Source organism: Physeter macrocephalus, chromosome 2 (assembly GCF_002837175.3).
Source record: "Physeter macrocephalus isolate SW-GA chromosome 2, ASM283717v5, whole genome shotgun sequence".
NCBI classification, from domain to species: domain Eukaryota; kingdom Metazoa; phylum Chordata; class Mammalia; order Artiodactyla; family Physeteridae; genus Physeter; species Physeter macrocephalus.
The window spans coordinates 2,915,607-2,934,300 of NC_041215.1; the positions used below are offsets into that span (position 1 = coordinate 2,915,607).

Here is an 18,694-nt window from a genome sequence, read left to right on the forward strand (position 1 = left end):
ACAGCAGTGAGAGGCCTGCGTACCGCAAAAAAAAAAAAAAAAAAAAAAAAAAAAAAAAGATGGGATAAGCAAAAGGACACAGGAGTTCATTTGAAGAGGCTCCAATGTCCAAATGTGGTACAATCTGAGTAAGAAAATAAATATTAAGAGTAATGAATTATAACCCATAGCATAAAATAAGAATCATGAGTCCATACTGATAAAAATAATTGAATAAATAAATACATAGATGAAAAGGAAAAGCTCTTCTTTACAGAATTCCAACTAGTAAATGGAAATAGATAAACATTATTTGGCAAACACTTTGGTAATAACTTTTTAGGTAAAATTCATGAATGGAAGCTAGAATGAGTGGGTAAAATTAGAAACACGGTATGTTTACTTAGTCTCAAAGATCTCCCCATAGGATATTTATTAATTACAAAGGAAAAAAAGAGTAACTTTAGTGGAAGAACCTGGCAAACATCACTCTAATCAAGTGATCAAAGTGAACATCATCAGAAATGGAAAAACATCATGTGGCTTCTGATATGATGCACTGAAAAGGACACAGCATTGCTTCTGTGATATTCTTAACAAGAATGCATAACTTGAACTTAATCATGAGGAAATCTCAGCCCAACTCCAGACAAAGAATATTCTACAAGATAGCTGGTCTGAGGAACTCTTTCATATTGAAGGAGAATGAGGAGATATGACATCTAAATGTGCAGTGTGATCCTGCATTGAACCCTGGACCAGAAAAGGGATATTAGTATGACAATTGGTGACATTTGTATAAGGCCTATAGATTAGATAATAGTATTGTACCACTGCTAATCTCCTGGCTTTGACAATTATATAGCAGTTATGTAAGATGTTAACATTTGAGGAAGCTAGATGAAAGGTATGCAAAAATTCTTTGTACTAGTTTTGCCATGTATTTGAATCTGGAAAAAAAATCAGCCTTTGTAGTCTGGGGTTGCCTCACCACAGCAGACAAAGTCCTCTTGGAAAAGTCCTTTTAAGATTTCTCTATGCCCATCGACAGATGAATGGATAAAGAAGATGTGGTACATATATACAATGGAATATTACTCCGCCATAAAAAGGAACGAAATTGGGTCATTTGTAGCGACGTGGATGGATCTAGAGACTGTCATACAGAGTGAAGTAAGTCAGAAAGAGAAAAACAAATATCGTATATTAACGCATATATGTGGAACCTAGAAAAATGGTACAGATGAACCGAGTACATCTGGTACAGAGACACAGATGTAGAGAACAAACGTATGGACACCAAGGGGGGAAAGCGGCGGGGGGGGGGTGGTGGTGGTGGGATGAATTGGGAGATTGGGATTGACATGTATACACTGATGTGTATAAAATGGATGACTAATAAGAAAATAAATAAAGAAAAAAAAGAAAAAAAATGTGCCAACTTCTAGAAGTGTAAGCCAAGCCCACCACAAGTCTCTTTGCTTTGCCATCATAGGCAGCTCAAGCCAGGTTCTAGCCGTCATACTTTTCCAGGCAAGAGTCAGGCAGCAGTCTCTGGAGTCACCTAAAGTCTGGGGAACATAGGTCAAGTTTTTCAGAACTCTCCACCACACTTTGATCCAATCCATGGGGCTAGTGGAACTTCCTGACTTGGCTTGAGGTAAAGGCAGAGAATAACCCTCACTCTAGGCCAACAGCTCCTTTCAAAGAAATCCTCTCTCCCTTCTCCTCGAGGACTTTCTTGGTTGCTTTTCTCTAGTCTGGAGATGTCTGATGGGCATAGTCCATAGGACTGGTTTAGCTACCTCCTAGTAAGTTTGACATGGACAATAATACACTTTGTCATCTGATTGGAGGCTGAACCCAAAGCCTGAGAAAATGATTAAAATCCCATTTAACATCTTGTAACACCTGCAACTAAAAACATTCTCAGACATTTTCAAATGAAAAAGAAATGGTGACATTCCCAACCAAACCTTTCTTTTGTTTTGTTTGAAGAGACTCAGTGACACCCTTGTAAGGGATTAGTGCAAATACTCCTGAAAGTAAATGGAGCTGCTGAGTTGCCTACCAGCTGCCTCTTGATTAGAAACACTAGATGGTGAATTTCAGCAAGGTAGACATGAAACAGCATCTTACTTAAGAAAGCATATTTGCAATCAAATAATTCACCTAAAAGAAGAGGTTCTATATAAGATATTAAATATCACTGTATCATTGTACTACTTAATATAGTTCTGTATCATTTAGGAATGTGTTAAGCTTACTGAAAGTGGCCAAGAAGCAGATGGGGTTTTCTTCTTTCTCATATAAGTTCAGAGGAGGCATTGCTTATATTGGTTCAGCGGCTCCACAACACCATGGAGAACCAGTTCTTTCTATTTTTAACTCTGTTAACTTTAGCATATTAGCTTTCATCCTTATCATTTTTGTCTTATGGACATAAAATATCTACTCCAACTCCAGAAATCTTATTCTAGGTAGGAGAAAAAGAGATAGGGTGAGGGGATTTTGTACGTCTCTCTCCTCATCGGATTCCTAATTACTTGTCTTACCCAGAATATATCACATAGCTACTGCTAACCATGAGGGAGGCTGGGATTTAGAGTATTAGCTTTCCATTCTGTAGAGGAGAAGGGCAAGGGGGTCAGGACTCGGTGCTGAGTAAGTAAAATTACAGTGTCTGACATGGGTGCTTTGCATACACTTGTCATTCAATAAAATTATGTACATAGAACAAATGTGTAAAGAATTATCCATATTATAATGGCCAATGAAAAGTGGCTTTTAAAATAATAACAATACAATAAACAGGTGTTTTTGTTCCACTGAAAAATTTTAGTGGAAACTGCAGCTTCAAACCTTAGGTTAAAAAGCAACAGACCGTATGAAATGGGAGAATATATTTGCAAATCATATATCTTATAAGGGGTTAATATCCAAAATACATAAAGAACTCATACGACTCAACAGCAAAACAAAAACACAAACCCAAACAATCCGATTAAAAAATGGGCAGAGGATCTGAATAGATATTTTTCCAAAGAACACAGACAGATGGCCAACAGACACAAGAAAAGATGCTCAACATCACGAATCATCAGGGGAATGGAAATCAAACCCACAATGAGATATCACTTCACACCTGTTAGAATGGCTAACATCAAAAAGACAAGAAATAACAAGTTTAGGAGAGGTTATGGAGAAAAGGGAACACTTGCGCACTATTGGTGGGGATGTAAATTGCTATAGCTATTTGTGGAGGTTCCTCAAAAAATTAAAAATAGAACTACCATATGATTTAGCAATTCTACTTCTGGGTATTTATCTGAAGAAAATGAAAACACTAAGTCGAAAAGATATCTGCACCCCCATGTTCATTGCAGGATTACTTACAATAAATAGCCAAGACATGGAAGCAATGTAAGTATCTATCAACAGATAAATGCGTAAAGAAAATGTGATACATATATCACAGGTGGAGCAGTTGCAGGCCTGGACTTTGCCCCATGGCAAACTGGTGAGCCAGCAAATAAGCCACCATGAGCGTGAGCCACAAAAGTACTGGGCCCAATCTTCTAGGCATAGAAACCAAAATGCCTGCTTCTTCTCTTCTGCCTACCAAATTTCATGTGAAAATATCTCTTGTCAACCACCCTAACCAAAATAAACGCAGAGGAAAATTCAGCCTAGCCAAGTTGGCCCATTATAATGCTACCCAAACCTCGTAAAAACACAAAGTGATGCATGCACGAGGCTGTTCATTGCTGTACTGATTGTAATAGCACAAGACTGGAAACAACCCAGATGTCCATTAATAGGGAACTAGATAAATAAACTAGGGTACATCTACACTGTGCAGCTGTAAAATCAGATGTGAAAAAAAAGTTTTTATATGCTGCCATGGAGTGATGTCCAAGATATATTGCTAAGTGAGGGAAAAAGAAAAAGGAAGATGCAAAACAATGAAGATAGTGTATTATCTTTCATCTAAGGGAGTATTTCCTAGCTCTGTCCCTTAAAAAGTCCTAGAAAAACAACTAACTAAATAGCAATGAGCACCTTTCACAACCAGAATGTTGTATCTAACACTTCCCACTACAGGATTCAGTGGGTCCTTAAAGAAATGGCTGAATCTATCTCCAGGACAGGAAATGTATAATGTTAGCCTGGAATATTCTATTGAGGCAGGAGATAGATGGGCCCAGGTCAAACAGCTGAAGTTCATAGTTCGTCCCCTGTGGCCAGAAACTCCATAATAGCAGAAACTCCATAAAAGCAGGATGATGGAGGAGGCTGGTCTCTGCCCAGATAAGAGATAAAAGACCACATATTCCTCATTCTCGAAGTCAAGGAGACCTTCCCGATTACACATGTGCAGAAAGGCTCCTTGGAGGTCAAAATGCAGGGGGCGCCACCCCATAGTAAGTGATGTCAACTACCCATAGGCCTCTTTGCTAGAATCCATCTTAGCTAAGAGATGCGCACACACACAGGGGAGGACCTTGAGATATACTAAATACGGACTCAGAACCAGGCAAAGCAAGATGACTGGTCAAAGGAAACCTGGAAGAAATACCCCATAAAAGTAATTCAAACTACCATGAGGGTGCGACTCTCTGAGCCCACCCGTGTGTCTATCCACACATACTGTACTCTTTTTCCTTCTAATAAACGCTTTACTTGCTTCACTACTTTCCGTCTCTATGTGGAAATTCATTTCTACACAGCTGACAGGCCAGGGCCTTGTCACTGGTCACTGGTCCCTGGTGGTCTGGTGGCTAGGATTCAGCGCTCTCACTGCCACTGCCCGAACTCAATCTCTGGCCGGAAATCGAAATCCTGCTTCAAGCCACTGCAGGCCGAGGCCACCCAAGATCACTATCATACCAGAAAGTAAGAAAGCTATCAAAGACTACTGGTGTCATTTCACAAAGAATCAAAGCCAACTTGAACGGACTCTCACTGCCCAAACTGGGCCATTATGAGTATCCCTTCCCCCGCAAAGAAAGGGAAGAAAGGTTGAAACACTGGTTATGTTTAAATTCATGTGCACATAAAGATACTAAAAAAAAGAAAAAATACAGGGTACCACCTATTTTTCTGAAAACAAGTAAATAAAAGGAGAGATGCAATCATTTATGAACTATTTTTCTAGTTTTCAGGGTAACCAAATAGTTGATAAGGGAAAAGTTTCCTTTACAGAAGAATTCCAGCCAATAATTGTAGAGGGAATGATAAAATTAGAAGGAAGGAAGCAGCTTATAAAAATGGAAGGAAGCAATGGTCAGTTAAAACTCTCAGGTGAATGGAAGACTTTATAAAGGAAGAATCCAGCTGATAATACCTGAACTTGACATCGCAAAAAGAGAGACAACCAGACAATATGTGTACCCTGACACAACATGAGGTATTCTAGGCACCTGTGTATGAAGTATTCTTGCCAAGAAAAGTGAACACAATCTTAGTGAAGCCTCTACATCCGAACTGTCCAACACAAATTTCTGCAATGATGGAAATGTTTTTGTGTGCTATCCAATACTATATCTAATACCATAGCCATTAGCCAATAGCCACTTGGCTATTGAGCACTTAACCTGTGAGACTGAGAAATTGACTTTTAAATTTTAGTTAATTTTAATTACAGTAAGTCCCCTACAGACAAGTTCCCTTCTGAGAGCATGTTTGTAAGTCCAATTTGTTTGTAAGTCCAACAATGTTAGCCTAGGTACCCAACTAACACAATCGGCTATATAGTACTGTACTGTAATAGGTTTATAATACTTTTCACACAAATGATACATAAAAAAAACACAAAACATAAAGAAAGTACTTTTAAATCTTACAGTACAGTACTGAAAAGTACTTGAAAAGTACAGTAGTAGAGTACAACAGCTGGTGCTTCTCAGCTGTACCAGCTACATCACCTCTGCTTTTACGCTTGTTTCTGGACATCCTGGGCTTGAAATAAAGATACTGTACTGCTGTACTCTATACAGTACTGTAAAGTACACAAAAGCACAACCGCTTGTAGAGGATGCACACACATGACAATGTACGTGAAACACGTGAACTAACGTGATTGGACATGCGAACACAGTTCGCATCTTTGAAAGTTTGCAACTTGAAGGTTCCTATGTAGGGGACTTATTGAAATTGAAATTTAAGTAGTCACGTGTAGTTAGTGGCAACCACACTTGACAGAGCAGCTGTAGGTCTACTAATTTATAGAAAGGATAGGGGATAAAGTGACATGTTAAATGATAACACATCTCAGTGTATAACGTGTAGACCTCGTTTGGATCCTTATTCAAACAAACCAAACATAAGAGACAACTGGGGAAATCTGAACTGGATAATTCATAATATTAGGAATTATTTAAAATTTTTACTTGTATCAATGATATTACGTTTAAGCTTTAAAAAATAGTTCTCTCTTCAAGATTCATACTTTAGTATATAAGATGAAAATGTGTATGTCTGGTATTTTCTTTAAAGAATCCATCAGAGGGACTTCCCTGGTGGCACAGTGGTTAAGAATCCATCTGCCAACGCAGGGGGCATGGGTTTGAGCCCTGGTACAGGAAGATCCCACATGCCGTGGGGCAACTAAGGCCCTGTGCCACAACTACTGTGCCTGCGCTCTAGAGCCTGTGAGCCACAACTACTGAAGCCCTAGAGCCCGTGCTCTGCAACGAGAAGCCACCGCAATGAGAAGCCCGCGCACCACAACGAAGAGTAGCCCCTGCTCGCCGCAACTAGGGAAAGCCCGCGCGCAGCAACGAAGACCCAATGCAGCCAAAAATATAAACAAATAAATAAATAAATTTATTTAAAAAAAAAAAGAATCCAGCAGAGGTGGAGGGGGAAGGGTGGTGGGAGGGTATACATGAAACAAGATTAGCTATATGTTGATAACTGTTGAAGCTGGGTGATGGGTATATGGTGTTCATCATAATATTCTTTCTATTTCTGTGCATGTTTGAAAATTTCCATCGCAGAATGTGTTAACAAATAAAGAGATAAATAAAACCTAGAATTAAAAGAATAGTATATATTTTATCCTATGGAATATTATACAACTCCTAAAAAGAATTCAATGGGCCTCTATATATTATACCATGGAAAGAAAGCTAAACCACATGAATGAAGAAGGGAAGTTGCATAACAATTGCTATGGTCTGAATGTTTGCATCCCCTACCCCAAATTCATGTTGAAATATTAAGCCCCAATAGTAATAATATTAGTAGGTGGGGCCTTTGGGAGGTGATTAGGTCATGAAGGTGGAGCCCTTGTGAATGGGATTAGTGCTTCTAAGAGATTCTGCAGAGCTCCCCCTAGCCCTTTCCAACGGTGTGAGGATACAGTAAGAGGTTTGCAACCTGGAAGAGAGTCTTCACTTGACCGTTCTGGCACTCTGATCTTGGACTACCAGCCTCCAGAACTGTGAGAAATAAATTTCTGTTGTGTATAAGCTACCCAGTCTTTTCTGATAGCAGTCTGAATGGACTAAGACAGCAATATAGAAAGTATGATCCTATTTATGTAAACAATAAAAAGATGCATTTATATGTACATATATTTGTAAGTAAATACCTGCCCTTTAATGTACAAGTCCATTTCTTAGAACATATTTACAAAATTATTTTTAGACATCCAAAAGGATATATATACAGATACTTAACTGTAGTGGTCTGCTTGGGCTGCCATAACGAAATACCACAGACTGGGTGGCTTAAACAACAGAAATTTCTCACAGTTTTGGAGGCTGGGAAGTTCAAGGTGAAAGTGCCAGCGGATTCGACTCCTGGTGAGGGCTTTCTTCTGGCTTGCAGATGGCCTCCTTCTCACTATGTCTTCACACAGAGGAGAGAGAGAGAGAAAGCTCTGGTGTCTCTTCCTCCTCTTATAAGGGCACTAGCTTATAGATTAAGGCCCATCCTTGTTACCTCATTTAACCTTTATCACCTTTTCCATGTTCTATCTCCAAACAGTCACATTGAAGATTAGGTTTTCAAATATGATTTTGGGGGGAACACAAATATTCAGTCCATAACATTTACGAAAGCATTATTTCTTTTTCTTTTTTAAAGAAGATGTTGGGGGTAGGAGTTTATTAATTTATTTATATATATTTTTGCTGTGTTGTGTCTTCGTTTCTGTGCGAGGGCTTTCTCTAGTTGTGGCAAGCGGGGCCCAGTCTTCATCGCGGTGCGTGTGCCTCTCACTATCGCGGCCTCTCTTATTGCAGAGCACAGGCTCCAGATGCGCAGGCTCACTAGTTGTGGCTCACGGGCCTAGTTGCTCCGCGGCATGTGGGATCTTCCCAGACCAGGGCTCGAACCCGTGTCCCCTGTATTAGCAGGCAGATTCTCAACCACTGCACCACCAGGGAAGCCCAAAAGCATTATTTCTTTTTTTTTTTTTTTTTTTGCGGTACACGGGCCTCTTACTGCTGTGGCCTCTCCCTTCGCGGAGCACAGGCTCCGGACGCACAGGCTCAGTGGCCATGGCTCACCGGCCCAGCCGCTCCGCGGCATGTGGGATCTTTCCGGACCAGGGCACGAACCCGTGTCCCCTGCATCGGCAGGCGGATTCTCAACCACTGCGCCACCAGGGAAGCCCAAAAGCATTATTTCTTATAGCAAAATTATGGAGACAATTTTTGTGTCCATCTATGGAGAAATGGATAGTTGAATTATAACATATCCATATTATGACTAGTTTGGACAAATGTCCAAAATATATTTTTGAGTGTAAAAAGCAAGTTGAACAATATATGAATCACACACATTAAAAAAATACCAAAAAAACCCCCTAACTATATAATCTCCCCCTGCCTCCTCCATCATATATAGTCTGGAAGTATAGTCATTCAACTACTAACAGTGATTAACCTTAGGGAATAGGAATGGGGATATGAAAAAGGGGCATTTAACTTTTTCACTTGTATAAGCCTAAATACTTCTAATTTATTTAAAAGATAATGGGCATTCATTACATTTGTAAATCTGAAAAATGCAAAAAGTCGTTGTTTTTCAAACCACTTGATTCCATGAGATAATAACTAAGTGCCTGAAATATTAAAACAGCAAATGTATTTATATAACATGAGCTATGCCTCTCAAATGATTCCGGCTCTGTGCAGAGCTGCACTGAATAATCATGGTCCAGAATCCAGAAACATATTACAAAGTAGTCCCAGCTTTTACTTGCATGGGCTCAAAGAACATTAGTCCCTTCTCCACTATCCTGTAGCTCCTCTCTTGAGACTTTCTCATTCTAAACGTCTAAATTCTCCTCAGCCACAGTCCTGTCCTCTTTTTTTATCAGCCTTCCTCAGTTCCTTTAAATAGATATCCTTCCAAGACTCAGTTTTTTCTCTAGCAATTGGTCACACTCTGCGTTTTAAAAGATCCAAGAGCCAGGCTGGTGAAGACTTTTCTTCAACTGGGGGAAGGGAAAAGGTGAGGAACATTTTAGTCTATTCACATATTGCAAGCATTGATTTCTCTAAATTTAGAACTGTCATTCTGTTAACTAATAATTGGGTCATGTGTATTATGGTTTATCTCAAGTAGATTGTATTTGGGTAGGGAATTACTGTCACTATTTTTATTCCTTACAGTACTTCTTTAATTTATTGTTTGGTCCCTTGATGTAAAAAAGATACCTAGGGGAATCCTCGGCACCAGGGCCCCAGGGCTGCGGTTGGGGGAGGGATGATCCTCAGTTTGCCAAAGTGTAGCTTAAGTTGCTCATTTCCAGGCTCACTTCCAAATAGTCTAATTAAGGTTTATGCATTTCTTACAAGACATATGCCTTCTTTACAGGTCAGAACATTCTTAGAAATCCTGAGGATTCAGAACTGCACTGCCTCAGACACTGGACCCTCATATAATCCTCTGAGCTCTTTTAGTTGGATGTTAGTATTGGACTTCGAACTAGAGAACCCTGTCTATAATCACTTCATCTGTTTGGGCACCTTCCTCGCGGCCCGTTTCCTTGTCTGCAAAGCGAGGATAGTCGTGTGTGCCTCACAGGACGTTACGCGGGTACATGTTGTGGATATACAGCCCTTTTAAAACCTTCTGTCTGGAGAACACCCAGGCTTGGTTCCTGCCCTGCTCATGTGGAAGAGGCCGACTTAGTCCCCTTTTGCCTCCAAATGACATAATGAGGAAGGATTTCAACTTCGAAGATGTTTGCTCAGAAACGACAGAGCGATAAAAACACAGTTGAATAAGTCTGGCCAGCAGCTACATCTTTTCTCTCCAACATTTAATAATGCGTATAGTCCACTGTCTCTGGCACCTCAAGCTTTAACTTTGGGGAAACAATGAATTCTGCGCCCAGGCCTCCAGGCGAGTCAAAAAACCCGAAGTGGTTATGCTTGTTTGGAGGCCTGCGAGGCACGAGGGGACGGAGAAAGGTGAATCGAGCTGCTCTCTGACTCACAACCGGCTCGCCCCCCGTACCTAACACAGCTAAGTGCTGCCGCCGCCATTTTACAGGGTGGGCTGCGCAGTCTCCTCTCGCAAGGCCCGCGCGCCTGAGCCGGAGAGGACGTGGAAGGCTAGAAGGCGGGGAACGCGCGCTACCCGGGGGAAGCACGCGTGCGCACAGGCGGCGGCTGCGGCGGAGGGGTGGGGCCGGGGTACGAGTGCGCGTGCTCGGTGGGAGCCCGCGAAGTACCTGGAGGAGGTGGGGGGCGAGGTAGAAAGGAGTGAGGTTGAAGAGCGCTTGCGCGGGAGGGCGACCGTGCGGGGAGGGGGGCCCCGGAGCACGCGCGCGGAGACGGGACTTAAGGAGCTCTCGCGAGATCTCCAGCTTGCTATATATGTGCGCAGGGAGCCCGCGTCCTTTCCCTGGTCTGATTCCGTCCTGCGTGACTGTTCTTTCGAACGGTAGTCTTTTATCTCCGTCCACTTTCTCTCCCACCGAAGTGCGTGCCACCAACCCATGGAAGATTCGATGGACATGGACATGAGCCCCCTGAGGCCCCAGAACTATCTTTTCGGTAACTGCTTGGGGGTTGGAGCGAGGCCGAGCAGGGCCTACAGGCTTTGGTGGGGGGGGCGGGATCCCACTGAGGCCTGGGTTAGCGAGGAAAGCTAAGCAGGCTGGAGGCCTGAGGGAGTGGGAAGCGAGCAGACGGGGTCCTGCAGCCTGCAGGATGGGGACCCAGGAGGGGCGAGCCGGAAGCACGGAGGGGGGTGGGAAGGAGGGGCGGCCTGAAGGCTGGGGCGTCAGCGGTCCGAGGCCCAGGGCCTGAGGTAACGTGGAACCGACCGGCTGAGGGTTCGGCGTTACGCGGGGCCCATGGTGGAGCTCCGGGCACAATTATTTTCTGGGGTTTTGTGAGTTGGTAGGCTTCTGATTCCGGGCGGGCGCCTGAGGCTGAGCTCCGCGTTGGTGGTGCAGGAGGTTTTGTGGGTTCGGGGTGTGAGGAGCCTTGGGCCTCCTTTCTGGACGAGAGGATCGATTGAGCATGGCGTTGTCGTCGGGCCTCAGGGTCAGGAGCTCTCTACCGAGCCTCGGCCCCGGTGCCTCGGCTGGTTGCTGGGGCAAGGGAGGTGCGGCCCGGCCCGGCGTGAGGAGGCCGCGACCGCTGGGGAGCACGTGGTTGCCACGTGGTTGGGGGAAGGAGGGGGGTGTGGGCCCTGCATCCGGGGCTCACTGGTGTCTTGTCACCCCCGAGCCTGGGGTCTTGGGGCTTGATTGAGGCTGGTGGGCCGGAAACGTTAGGTGAAGTGGTTGGTAGCTCCAGGACTCTTGGAGGTCTTTTGTTCGGTGCTTAACATCTTTGCTGGTAGTTTTCATTTAGAGAATTCTCTTTCTGTCTCACCGCGTCCACCTCGCAGAGGAGGTACTGCCGCTCAGAGAACCGAAGTGGCTTAACGAAGGTTGCACTTGTAGGAAGAGACTAGATCTAACTCCATGACCCTTGCCTCCAGAGCTGGTGCATTACAAATGATTTGGGGTGGGGGGTGGCTAGGGAGGGAGACTGGCTGAGGCAGCCTTCTGTTAAACTTGTAATTCTATACCAGGGTTTTGGGATTTCCCCGACGAGTACACCAAGTACCATACTAAGGGGCCTGCGTTGGTTTTTCAGTCTCACTAAACTGGATTGTTGAAGCCTTTATGTCAGGCATCCTGCCCCAAATTAATTTCGTTTCCTTATATACTATGCTGAGATTTGTTAATTGAGCAATAACAGTTAAGCATCTATTCCAGTAACTATTAGATGGCAACTAAATGGGACTATTTAAATTAATAAAGTTTAATTCTCATGGTATTTAAGACAGTTTGCTTATTCATGAATGGTAGTAGTAACATGCACTATGCATTAAGGCTTTTATTCCTAGCATTTTGAAAAGCTGGCGTTTCTGATCAATTTATATCAAAATTTATATCAAAATTTTTGTGTTAACTCTTACTATTGGAAGTATCCCTAGGATATTTCTATTGTCTTAAATATAATTTTTGAACAGAATTTAATGTACATCATTTCTGTTACTTCGAAGATGGAATGTTGACCCCTGTAACGAGTTTTAGTTCTTTTACATTAGTAGTTTTTTTGTTGTAAGTACAAGCTGTTGATGTAGGTGTTTGTGTAACCATTGTCATTTCTAAATTTGGCACCTGGGAGTTTTGGTAGGTAATTCAACTTTAAAATAGTGGGATTTTATCAACATTGTATGTTAGGGTTGGTTTCAGTTCTAGGTTTACTAAATTTTTGATCCTGCTTCTACATGAGAATAGTAGTGTTAGTTGAGCATAAAATAATGTAGTGGGAAGTGGAATTTATAAAGCTCTCTGTTTGGATGTTATTTGATGTTTATAGACTTTTGTGTTCAAGAAATCCAGGAAGAGGTACTTCTGCCTTGCTTTTTGGTAGCTAGAATAGTAAAAATTAGTTCACAAGTTAACTTTTTGGTTACCCACACTGAATTTTCAGTGTTATTTTTCTCCTTGTTATAGTTGAATTTTTTCTTCATTTACAGGTTGTGAACTAAAGGCCGACAAAGATTATCACTTTAAGGTGGATAATGATGAAAATGAGCACCAGTTATCTTTAAGAACGGTACTTAAACTTTTCAAAATAAACTACTTAACATTTCTTGATTTCGGTCTCTTAGTTCCTATTCATGTGGGTTAATGCTTATTTTACAGCAGTATTTTTCTTTCCTTATATATGTTCTTCGCTTCTACAGTTGTATTAAAAAGCCCTTTAGGGTAGTGATAAATATAAATCTTATTTGTTCTCCACAGACACTAGCCTATAGCCTACTACTTAACTTCTGAGTGGCCAGTAAATGTTAGGTGGTTTGTACTTAGGCATGGGTGATGACATAAACATCTTTGTCATCAAATGCAGTTTTATGTAATTGTTGAGATTTACCAAATATGAGAAATTGTCAAAGTCACATAAAACTTGAAGACAACATTGTGCTCAAGTCAGTTTCCCATCAGTGGTAATAATGAAAGGTTTATAATTGTTCTGATTTTTTAAAACAACTGGTTGGGGGGGTTGTAAAATGGTGGAAACTTAAGTTGAAGTACTGTTCTTCTATTCACAGGTCAGTTTAGGGGCTGGTGCAAAGGATGAATTGCACATTGTCGAAGCAGAGGCGATGAATTATGAAGGCAGTCCAATTAAAGTAACACTGGCAACTTTGAAAATGTCTGTGCAGCCAACGGTAAGGGCACTTTTACACTTTGGATTTTATGTCAAAGTCTAATTCTGTTGCCTTAAGGTGAGTGTCATTTAGGTTACAACAAGGAGATTGGGGAATTTGCTTTGGTTTTTTTCTAGTAGTCACAGCTGCATATTTTGTCACTGGTGTTGACTGATCACCGTGGTGGTAGCTGCTTATTTATCAGAGGTGGAAAAAACATGTTCACTTATTTTGTTCATTTGGCTGATGGGTGTGTTTGTTCAGAAACATTTTTAAGTTATGAACAGATTTTATTCCAAACATGTAACCATGTTTTTCCCCACAATATTTAGTGATTTATAATTTCTTCTTTTTAGGTTTCCCTTGGGGGCTTTGAAATAACACCACCTGTGGTCTTACGGTTGAAGTGTGGTTCAGGGCCTGTGCATATTAGCGGACAGCACTTAGTAGGTATGTTATTTTTATATGTTATGATGCTTATTTTTAATGCAGTTACTTTGTTCCCAATTTGGACTTTATAAAGTATGCTTAGTTCTAGTACCGCTGTCGGTAATAGGTTCAAATGGGAATCTAGTAGTTTACAACTAGAAAAGCCTGGTGTTTTGCATGTAAAACCTAGTAATGAGTATTAGTCCACCAAATTCCTTCTAAAAAATTTTGTTCTCTTTTTACTGTTTTTCTAATAGAATCTGAGTTTTAAAATACTCATTACTGTGTCTTATCAGTGCCCTTTTTTCTGAGTTCTTGCTGTTGGTTGAGTTTTAGTAGTGGTTGATAAAGAATTTTATTTTAGCTGTGGAGGAAGATGCAGAGTCAGAAGATGAAGAGGAGGAGGATGTGAAACTCCTAAGTATATCTGGAAAGCGTTCTGCCCCTGGAAGTGGTAGCAAGGTTCCACAGGTACAGATGCAATTTACTATACATAATTTATTTTGGCCTTTAGTTTGGTAGTTTGGATTAGCACTTACTTACGAGTGTGTGTCCAATTATTTTTTTAAGAAAAAAGTAAAACTTGCTGCTGATGAAGATGAAGATGATGATGATGACGACGACGATGATGATGAAGAGTAAGTAGTATGCCCTTAGAAACCTGACATTGTTGTATGGGGGGTTATGAAAACGATTTACCAAAATCATGATTAGTGGTTGTCAGTTTGTGTTAAATGAGCTGAGTTAAAGGATGGAGTATGCAGCATTTCCCAGATGTATTTGACTAGGTGCCTTTTTTCTGAGGAAGTTTTAGTGGACACATTACTGTGTGCTAAGTCTGGTGTATATTATGCTGAACAGTTAATAATAAATGGATTGGGCATAAAGAGACTCTGAATAGCTCCAGCTATACTCATTTTGTAAGTTGTCACTTGAGGATTTTTTTCCCCCACAAAGGATTTTGGCATATGGTTGTCCTGGTCCTTATGAGAAAATTAGATTCTAAAAGAGAATAGGATTTTGCTGAAGAATTTAAAATTTGGTTGTAAACAAGATTTGATATGTTTGTTAAACTAGGTCAGACTATGGTAAAGTTACAAACACGCTATGGAATAAAATGCTCCTCATAATTAGTCTTTCCTATATGCAGCCGTATCAAAAATTTATTAATATTGAATTTTTACTTGCTTGTCAACTTTGTTCTTGGGTTCTCAGGTTGGTCCATTATATATTTACTGAAAACAATTGAAATGGAGTCTAAGACAGACTCTGAGAGAACGTGCACTAATTTAACGATCAGATCTGCAAAGTAGGTTTTCGGTGACCTCAACTAGCCAAGCTGGTAGCGCTTTAAAAAGGCCTTTGAGCATGACAGTGGAAGCAGAAAATAGGAAAGAGTTGAATGCTTAAAAAATACAAAATTACCTGCATGTCAAACTTATAAACAAACTCAATATAGTTGGTGTTTGTTACTACTTGATTATGCCTGGGCTTTGAAAGATTTCCTGTCTTTAAAATGGGGATAATTCCTGATGTAACTACAATGTAAATAGTTTACGTTCTTGTCTTCCATGTCTCCTCTAAGTTGTCCAAGTTAGGTGGTGAGGGAGGAATGAAAAGTGTAGATGGTAACAAGGTCCAAATCGGTAAGTTTTCATAAAAGGGAGAAAAGGGTAATCAGATACATGTATAAGTAGAGGCAGTTAATGGATCCCTTGAGGATAACAAGTCTTAGAAGATTCCATTGGTTAGGGGGCAATGAAAATGTTAAGAGGTGCCCCAAGGTTTGTTAGTTAAAAGTAGTTATGTGGAAATTGAAAGCCATAATCTCAGAAGGCTTGGAACCCACAAAATAAAAGGCGGATCAGTGGGTCTGTTTGGGGGATGGAAGGGGTATGGTGTGGGGTTGGTTGACTGCTGTTGATGTAAGCAAGAAAAGCTGAAGACCATGTAGTACATTAAAAGTTAGTATGACCAACACAACATTGTTAATCAACTATACTCCAATATAAAATAAAAAGTTTTTTTAAAAAAAAGTTAGTATGGCTTACCGATACATCCTGGGTGGATTATTCTGGGTGGCCAGGAAACTATAAGGGGTGACTTTGGAGGACAGTTTTTAGGGGGCCCTGAAAATGTTAGGCACTCAAGCATGGCTGGCATGGGGCCCCCGTGGGGCCGGAATGGCCATTCCCCAAGTGGCTCATGGTTATGGCTGGGTCCTGGGGCAGCATGGGCTGTGCTTCCTTCCAAGTTCAGTGTTGTTTCCCACAGGGGCCAGGTCAGGTGAGGGGGTGGTGGAGAGTGTTCCTTGTTCTTCATTGAGGTGGCAATGGGATTTGCCTAGGTGCCACCCAGGAAAATATCTGTTACTTAAAAAATAAAACAAAGGGTGGTTCTCCATAAACACCCTTTTCCTCCATTTTATTAGGGAATATCCTAATGAAACTGCTTACAATAGTGGTTTTATAGAAACGATTGTCATCTTTTTTTTAGTATGGGGTAGCCCATGCAGGTATTGGGTGCTAGGGCCAAAATTGACAAATCAATGTTAAAAATTACTTAAAAGACGTTATATGCCTTTAAATGTATACTACATGGTATTTTATCCAGTTAACATAGCAGATTTTTTACCCCTGTATTGGAAAGGAGTGTTTCTTTGGTTGCACATGGATGAAGTTACTCCTGTTTTTTTGTTGTGTGTGTGGTATGCGGGCCTCCCTCTGTTGTGGCCTCTCCCGTTGCGGAGCACAGGCTCCGGACGCGCAGGCCCAGCGGCCATGGCCCACGGGCCCAGCCGCTCTGCGGCACGTGGGATCCTCCCAGACCGGGACGCGAACCCGGTTCCCCTGCATCGGCAGGTGGACGCGCAACCGCTGCGCCACCAGGGAAGCCCCACTCCTGTTTTTTATTTAGACTATGTAGTTTGGAAGAGAAACCATTTTGGCCAGTATATAATGTTTGGTTTGTGAAGTAATTACAAATTAAACCAATTCCACCATTTGCTGATTCGTACTTATTCGTGGACTTCTCCAGTGATTGGTTTTCCCCCCAGTTCCCCCATTTAGAGTGTACAATTTGGTGCTTTATAGTGTGTATGCACAGTTGTGCGGCCAATTTCAGAACATTTCATCACCTCAAAAAGAAACTATGCTATAACCCCTCATCTTCCCCAGCTCTAGTCAAACACTAATGTACTTTTTTTTTTATAGATTTGCCTGTTTTGGATATTTCATATAAATGGAATCATACAATATGTGCTCTTTTGTGGCTGGTTTGTTTAACTTATCACAATATTTTTAAGATTCATCCTTGTAGCATGTAGCAGTACTTGTACACGTTTTATATTATTGAACTATAAGAACTTTTTGTATATTTTGGAAACAAACCCCTTATCAGGTAGAATTTACAAGTATTTTCTCCCATTCCATGGGTTGTCTTTATACTCTCTTGGTGGTCCTTTACAGAAAAGCTTTTAAATTTTATAAAGTTTGGTTTATTTCTTTTATTGTGTTTTCTGTGTCAAACCTAAGAAACCATTGCCAAATCTTCAAAAAGTTTTATAGTTTCAGCTCTTACCTTTTTATCCGTTTTGAATTGATTTTTGTATCTATTGTGAGATAGGAGCCAGTTTCATTTTTTGTGATTGTGGATATCCAGTAGTCCCAGCACCATTTGTGAAAGACTTTTCCCCCATTGAATGGTCTTTACCCCCTTTTTGAAAAGTTACCATAAATGTATATTTACTTTTGGACTCTTCAGTTCCATTCTATCCTCCCGCCAGTGAAACATTATTCTGATTTCTGTTGCTTTGTACTTTTTATAGATTTTAGTTTGTAATTACTTAATGTGAATGCTTCACCTTTGTTCTTTTTCAAGATTGATTTTGGCTACTTTGGGTTCCTAGAGTTTCAGTGTGAGTTTTAGGATCAGTTTCTACGGAGATACCAGCTAGGATTCTTTTAGGGGTGTGTTAAATCTGTAGATTAATTTGGAGAGTTGCCACCTTAATATTTACTGGTCCATGAATTTGGAATGTTTCTATTTATTTTAATTTCTTTAAATAACTTCATTTTCAAAAATTTATTTTCAGTTCTAAAAAAAAACCACCATATTTACCATCTTAACTTTTTTTTTTTTTTTTGCGGTACGTAGTCCTCTCACTGTTGTGGCCTCTCCTGTTGCGGAGCACAGGCTCTGGACGTGGGACGCGCAGGCTCAGCGGCCATGGCTCACGGGCCCAGCCGCTCTGCGGCATGTGGGATCTTCCTGGACCGGGGCAAGAACCCGTGTCCCCTGCATCGGCAGGCAGACTCTCAACCACTGCACCACCAGGGAAGCCCTTAACTATTTTTCAAGTGTGCAGTTCAGTAGTGTTAATCATAATCACATTGTTGTGTAACATCTCAAGCTCATCTAGTTACACTGAAAACCATAACCGTTGAACAAAAAGTCCCCATTTCCACCTCTCCCCTGCCAGCCACCAATCTACTTTTGGTTTCTATAAAGACCGATTCCTTTAGATACCTCATATAAGTGGAATCATACAGTATTTGTCTTTTTTTTTTTTTTTTTTTGTGGTACGCGGGCTTCTCACTGCTGT

At 41.1% G+C, this 18,694-nt stretch overlaps 1 protein-coding gene across 2 annotated transcripts in view; it reads left to right on the top strand.

Moving 5' to 3' along the window:
* Positions 1 to 10,815: 10,815 nt before the first annotated feature.
* NPM1 (nucleophosmin 1) overlaps positions 10,816 to 18,694 on the top strand; it is a 15,762-nt gene continuing 7,883 nt past the window's right edge. The window contains exons 1-6 of one of the 2 annotated variants that reach the window (XM_007131041.4): positions 10,816 to 11,000; positions 12,988 to 13,067; positions 13,564 to 13,683; positions 14,019 to 14,112; positions 14,456 to 14,562; positions 14,662 to 14,729. In XM_007131041.4, coding sequence (XP_007131103.2) covers positions 10,943 to 11,000; positions 12,988 to 13,067; positions 13,564 to 13,683; positions 14,019 to 14,112; positions 14,456 to 14,562; positions 14,662 to 14,729 — 527 coding nt within the window. In that variant the 5' untranslated portion in view covers positions 10,816 to 10,942. The remainder of the gene's footprint in view (positions 11,001 to 12,987; positions 13,068 to 13,563; positions 13,684 to 14,018; positions 14,113 to 14,455; positions 14,563 to 14,661; positions 14,730 to 18,694) is intronic. The other variant, XM_024115823.3, reaches the window with a different exon arrangement.